The 6,232-nt window shown below is 39.9% G+C and overlaps 1 protein-coding gene across 1 annotated transcript; it reads right to left on the bottom strand.

The window, feature by feature from the left end:
- Positions 1 to 1,917: 1,917 nt before the first annotated feature.
- On the bottom strand, positions 1,918 to 5,317 carry LOC130392202 (endothelin-2-like). The gene is made up of 5 exons (XM_056602662.1): positions 5,239 to 5,317; positions 4,349 to 4,499; positions 3,557 to 3,670; positions 2,820 to 2,884; positions 1,918 to 2,727 (listed from the first exon to the last, which is right to left on the bottom strand). The coding sequence occupies exons 1-4, from the start codon at positions 5,291 to 5,293 to the stop codon at positions 2,872 to 2,874; spliced, it is 333 nt and encodes a 110-aa protein (XP_056458637.1). The 5' UTR covers positions 5,294 to 5,317; the 3' UTR covers positions 1,918 to 2,727; positions 2,820 to 2,871.
- Positions 5,318 to 6,232: the final 915 nt, after the last annotated feature.

Raw genomic sequence — 6,232 nt, 5'->3', positions numbered from 1 at the left:
ATCATCACAAGCGATTATATATATGTTTTCTATACATACAACTGGATTACGATTGTTATGAAGTCCAATCAACACATTATGATTTTTTCACATACTATATATTTTTTTCATATTATTAAATAAGGAAGCTTCATTTACTTCATCACTTTCACTCATTGTGTTCTTTTCATTGGGTCATATATTACGCTGCCCAGCCTGTCAATGTAAGCTTCGGTTGAGAAGTCAGTTACACACATGAAGGGTAGGATGGAGAGAAAAGATGTGTGGAGAGGACATTGCCATTACGCTGGGAGATACAGATGTCCCAGGACACTGAACCTGCTTGTGAAATACATACAAGGATTGGGTTCAGCAGGGAACATCTCTAACTGGAACCAGATGTCACACCTGACCCGGCACCTGCATAGTAATATACATATGCAAAGATGAATCCCTACATACCTACACTATCAAGATAAATAGTAACTACTTTAATATTAATGCTTTGGTTTGCAGAATAAATGTATCTCCTTCACAACATTATGGTTCGTAAAATGTGTATGCAATACTCAGCACATTATTTGACCTTAAATAATGCATGCTATTATGTATAAAAATAAACTTACAAAAGTGTAAATTGATACAGCAGCATCTCTCTTGTCCCTGTCAACAATAATCATACTGTTGCCCCTTATATCTTATTAGGCCTATATAAAACATAAGTTCCTTAGTCTACTATTTCTTATTCCATGGTCCTTAAAGTCTGCATCAAAAAGGTATTCTCTGTATGTTTTAGTACATTTGACTTATATCTGTCACCTTATGAATCTATTTGAATTTCATTTATGTTATGGTAAACTGTACAAAGGATACATAATATTTATTTCCAACATAAATTGTTCTGATAGGAAACAGCAACAAAAAAAACAAGTGTTTTTTTTTAGTTGCTACCAGCTAAAACATTGCAACCAACAGTTATGAACCATTCAGGTACATCTCCAGCTTGTATTAGCCTGGTGGAATGCTGTATAAACCATTTAATGTATAATATCATGCTATTCAATCCCGATTTTCCAACATTCCTTCAAATATAATTAAAAGGGGTTTGTGTTGTTGCCCATTTTGGTTAATGAGGTTGTGCAGGGTGTCTTGCAGTCAGACAATATGCATAGGCCTACATCACTAAATAAATTGGATGTAGGCCACCGATACACACGAACACTATCGCCTTCGCCTATCAGCTTCCTTCTTATCTTATGGCAAGAATATATAGCCTCATTTAATACATGGCCGTAAAATAATTGAAAAGTGTGTTAGGGTGTTTGGCTGATGGCCCGTTAGGGAGTGTTTGTTGTCATCGATGAATATCAACACTTGATAAGGGAAGGCGCGGTTGTTGGAAAATATCTTTGAAAGATCTCGCGGTCTCTCCTTTCAACGATGGAAGGCTTCGAAAAGTTGACATTGTTTCAATAGAACCACACCATCATTTTCAATCACACTTACTTTAAAATTTGAATTTATCGTTCACTTCAGGCCCTGAATCCCCAGAAAATACATCTACCAGAAGCCTCCGTTTGAACTCAGTGAAGTGTTTGCTTTGGGTGAAAAATGTGGAACAGAAAACGGGTGCCTAGCGTACACGCACGAGCATGTCAGCAGCAAATCTTCCACATGGCCAGCACAAATCAAAGTACAGGGCTCATCCATGGCACACCCTCCACTCCACCTGAAACCACAGTCACTCCCTGAAGCCAGCCCAATAACGGTCACACGACATTTATAGGCGCGTTCATGTGATAACATCCGCCGTATTTCTTTAAGGGCATCATCACAAAAAATTAAACATTAAAAGTTGAAGTGATTTAATTATCAAAAGTTTAGATATTGTTTTTACAGATTTTTTTTTTTTTTGGGGGTTAAGTCCAATATCTTCTGATTAGTAGGCCTATCGCCAACGCATTTGAATATGTGGGATTTATCACAACAAAAAAACATTCAGACTGTAGCCTAATGGAGATAAGATGTCAGCCATAGTTTATTCTTACATTCTAACCCTTGCCAACAATTCATTGTCTCTAAAACACACACATCACAAATTCACATGTACACATAGGACTAAATCTCTTACTCTTTTTTAAATAGAAACACTGACTTTCAGTATTTTTACGTTATTAAAATGTTTCATTAGAAATAAACAGTATTTTGCTAAACTAATAGATCAGTAGCCTACACATCATATCTCAAAATGCGTAAAACCACAAATATCTTCAGGTCTCGGCAGACTGTCCTTCGAGCTGTTAGGCGGGTGGTCCGTTAAGGTGCAACCACCACTCACTTGTCAGTGATGGCCTAAACTCTTCATCTCTTGCTTCATCAACCACTGCAGAGAGAACCAGTTCTTTATTAATTGCCTTTCTTCAACCAGTGCCGCAACATCTTCTCCGTGTCTGCGTGTTTCGATGATCGGTCTGTTTTCCACTATCTCGACCGTGGACTAACAGACGAGGCGCGACGGCCCTCTATCGTGCGACACGCGTTTCCGCAGCCCTTTGTTTACCTCTTCGTGTGAAAGTAGAACCATTTGTTCAGGTGCCTCTCTTTCTCTCCTCTCTCTCCTTCTATTTCTCTGTCTCTATCTCGCTATTAAATCTATATTTATTTTGGCCCACAACCGTCTCAGAGGCATGAAAGGCGTTCTTCGTGTCTAGATGGACAGCTTTATTTTGAGATCCATCAGCCAGACCTCTGCAGGGGAAATATAAGATACGAGGGTGAGATGTGAAGGGCTGAAAAGCCTCCAGAAGGTAAATATGGTGTTGTTTAACCTCCTCTCTCACCTGGGACATTGAGCAGGTGGGCTGGGGATCTCTTCATGGCACTTTCCGGAGTTCAGTTGGCCAAGCTGATGATGAAGATGAAAACATTTAGGCCTAATGATATTAAATATTTCGAAATGACAATGAATATATATTGATTAATGCCAGTGTTTGGGATGTTCTGGCCAAGCTGATGATGAAGATGCAAACATTTAGGCCTAATGATATTAAATATTTCTAAATGACAATAAATATATAATGATTAATGCCATTGTTTGGGATGTTCTGTCAATCACATTATACTTTGATGTGATTTATAAAAATCATAGATGAGATAAACCTATATTGAATAAAAAAAAGCTATCTTCGGTTCTCTGTACATATTCAACATGGCTCTATCATCAACTAACTTACTTAAAGTTAACTTAAGTAAAGTAACTTAACCTAACACATTAACCCAATAACACTTTCATGTTCAAACACACCACACCGGCCTTGTGTGAGCGTATCTGTCACATCATGTTATTTGTTTCTGCCTCATCGCTAATCCCGCCCCTGCCTTCCTACTCCGAACTCCTACACACTCCGCACCGGGCGGTGTTCACCAGCTGTGTTCATTTAGGGCATGAGGATAGGATTATCCTGCATTATGTTGGATGACCACCCTGGAGGAACTCACTGAGTTTACGCATTGTCCGCAATCACAACATATGAGAGCTAATATTATCATCAGAGAGAACGAAGACATTCTACATCACCTTTGAACACAGAAGCGGGAGCAGGTGCGATCAGTTGGACTGGCACAGAAGCAGCGACCCGCGGCTCTCCGGCGGCGGGCCACGCTGCTTCCCAGGCCATAAAGAGTCGTTTTGCTACCAAGGACAAAAGAGTTGGTCCATCACACGCCTGACCGTAAGTCCTTCAACACAACTTCCTTGGTTGGATGAATAAGTAACCATGATGAAGAAAAATAAGGAATTCAAAATAATAAAAATGTAATGATGTCTTCTTATGACTGCAATGACAGTTAAACCGACATTGTTGTTGTTGTCCTCAAAACACTGAAAAGGTTTTTAGTGCTCGAAAAACGCTTGCTAACATTTTTTTCAGATTACCATGAACATTTTATATCAGGCAATGAAACAACTGGGATGGTCCTGGGGCCAAGTGCAACATTGGGCAACAGACAGGCAGCATTGGCGTTCGTTGGTGAAGACCTTATGTGCTACCAAGCACGAAGAGGACTAACTAACTAATGAAACATTATCTACTTTATTGTGTGTGGCTGGATGGGTTGGATTGTGTGTGTGTGTGTGTGTGTGTGTGTGTGTGTGTGTGTGTGTGTGTGTGTGTGTGTGTGTGTGTGTGTGTGTGTGTGTGTGTGTGTGTGTGTGTGCGTGTGTTTGTGTGTGTATTTTATGTGTGTGTGTGTGTGTGTGTACGTTTGTTTGTGCCCATGTGTGCGTGAGTATGCGTGTGTGTATGTAGCCACCATGCTAGTGTGTGTTTGTGTGCGTGTGCCCAGGCCTGATGTATGTGGGTGCGCCCACCTCTGTGTATTGATCCAGATGATGTCCAGGTGACAGAAGTAGTGGCACTCAGAGTCCTGCCGGCTGTTGCAGGAGCAGCGTCTGGTTCTGTGGTGGGAGATCACCTCCCCACCTGGTTCTCCGGGTCGCCTTGTGGACGGGAAACTCAGACCTGGAGGACCACAAATATTTACCACCCAACTTAGAATAGAAGAATAGAATAGAATATCTTTATTGTCATTGTAACGTGAAGTACAACAAAATTAACACACAACGAACTTTCCACAGTAAAACATTATCCTCCACTGATCTCATTTGTTAATATGATTTCTACAATTATAAAGTCATAAAGGCTCACCCTAAAAACAGATAGAGAATTCATTTTGAAGGAACATGGGGTCAGATACAGAGTAAGGAATGCAGCACTATGCAATACTATATCAGAGAGCGTTTTTTGTGCTGATGGACTGTAACTCAGCAAAGGAGGCAACATATGTTTTTTCCCTTGAAATAACCTCCCCTTTAGTACAATTAACAAAGCAAACACAGATGACTAGTATCACTCTAATAGATAGATAGATACAACTTTATTAATCCCCAAAAGGAGAAATGTGTTTGTTGCAACAGGCCAGAAGCAGTGGAAAAACTCAGGATACAAATATAGGATAAAATACAACACAGTACAATATAATACAAATAAAAAGTACTAATGCAAACAAAATAGACACTGAGGTACATGCTGAAGTAAGGACAAGACAATACAAACAGAACAAACGCAAAGGGCAAACAAAACAGACAGTATAAACACTTTAAAAGATCAATTATAAAAGTGTAATGCAGACCCTAATGTATTCTCTGATCAAGTTACTATTTTCATTTGTTTCATGGAGAGTAAAGGCGGGTAGACTCACCGTCCTGCAGAGAAGAGCAAAAGGAGAGGAGCAGAATAGCGGTGCGAGGAGACATCTCTGTAGAGTTCTTCTGGAAGCTTTGCAGGGTACTAGGGCTGTTTATCGACTGATCTGTTAGTGGCTGCAGGTGGCTGAGGCCAGCGACTTATGCATCCCTCCTCTCCCTCCTCTCCCTGCCGTGATGTCACAGAGGAGGTGGGGCCCATGGCTCACACATTGTACACAACACAAGTTATGTAGCCTCACACAACAAAGAATCAGGATCTCTGTTGTCATGTTGTTGCTCCGTCCAGCTCCCATCGTCATGCCTCGCCCACACAGCAATTACCCACACCTTCATCAGTTGCCTCTCTCATGGTCAAATAGTTGCCTTGACTACTGTTAGGGTAATAATCACCCTGGGTGCTGTGGTGGGTAGGGACCTGTATCGGTAGAACCAGACAGATAGACTGAATACAAAGGAAATGATCCTGCCTAGGCTGGTTTGGTCATTTGGCTTTTTACCCCATATGCTGTGCTGTGGCGGTCTGTACCAAGATTGTTATTGTAAACAAATGTTGTTAAAAACCAGGCTTTACGCAAAAAAATGCTACCAAACTGAAACAGTTATGTGTGTTTAAAAAACAGATAAAGGAGAAAAAGGTTTTAGTTTTGGACGTTTTCAAATAAAATAGGTGTATATCTTATAACTTTTTGGGGAATTTTATTAAACAATACTTTTAAATCTCGCCCCTGACAAATTCAACATTTTATGAGAAAAATTACTAAAAGTAACACTCTAAGAATTGAGTTAACTAGCATACCTGCTTAATAAACATTTAAAACTAGGCTGAAAAAAAAAAGTCTGAGCAACATAAAAATAGAAATGGAAATGGAAAAAGCTAGACCATAATAACCTTGGCCCGTTCGTAATGAATGGGGTTATGTGGAAATACAAAGTGGTTTTGTTAGGAATCACTTTGTAGTTATACACACACTTTTCTCACACTGTTTT

Source organism: Gadus chalcogrammus, chromosome 11 (genome assembly GCF_026213295.1).
Source record: "Gadus chalcogrammus isolate NIFS_2021 chromosome 11, NIFS_Gcha_1.0, whole genome shotgun sequence".
Classification (NCBI taxonomy): Eukaryota; Metazoa; Chordata; class Actinopteri; order Gadiformes; family Gadidae; genus Gadus; species Gadus chalcogrammus.
The sequence above is the reverse complement of the archived record's forward strand: the minus strand, read 5'-3'. Positions and strand labels throughout refer to the sequence as shown.

Coding starts and splice junctions, on each gene's coding strand:
- LOC130392202 (XM_056602662.1), bottom strand. CDS start 5,293: ATGTCTCCTCGCACCGCTATTCTGCTCCTCTCCTTTTGCTCTTCTCTG. Junction 4,500..5,238: donor TTGCTCTTCTCTGCAGGACG/GTGAGTCTACCC, acceptor GTGGTCCTCCAG/GTCTGAGTTTCCCGTCCACA. Junction 3,671..4,348: donor ATCTGGATCAATACACAGAG/GTGGGCGCACCC, acceptor TGTCCTTGGTAG/CAAAACGACTCTTTATGGCC.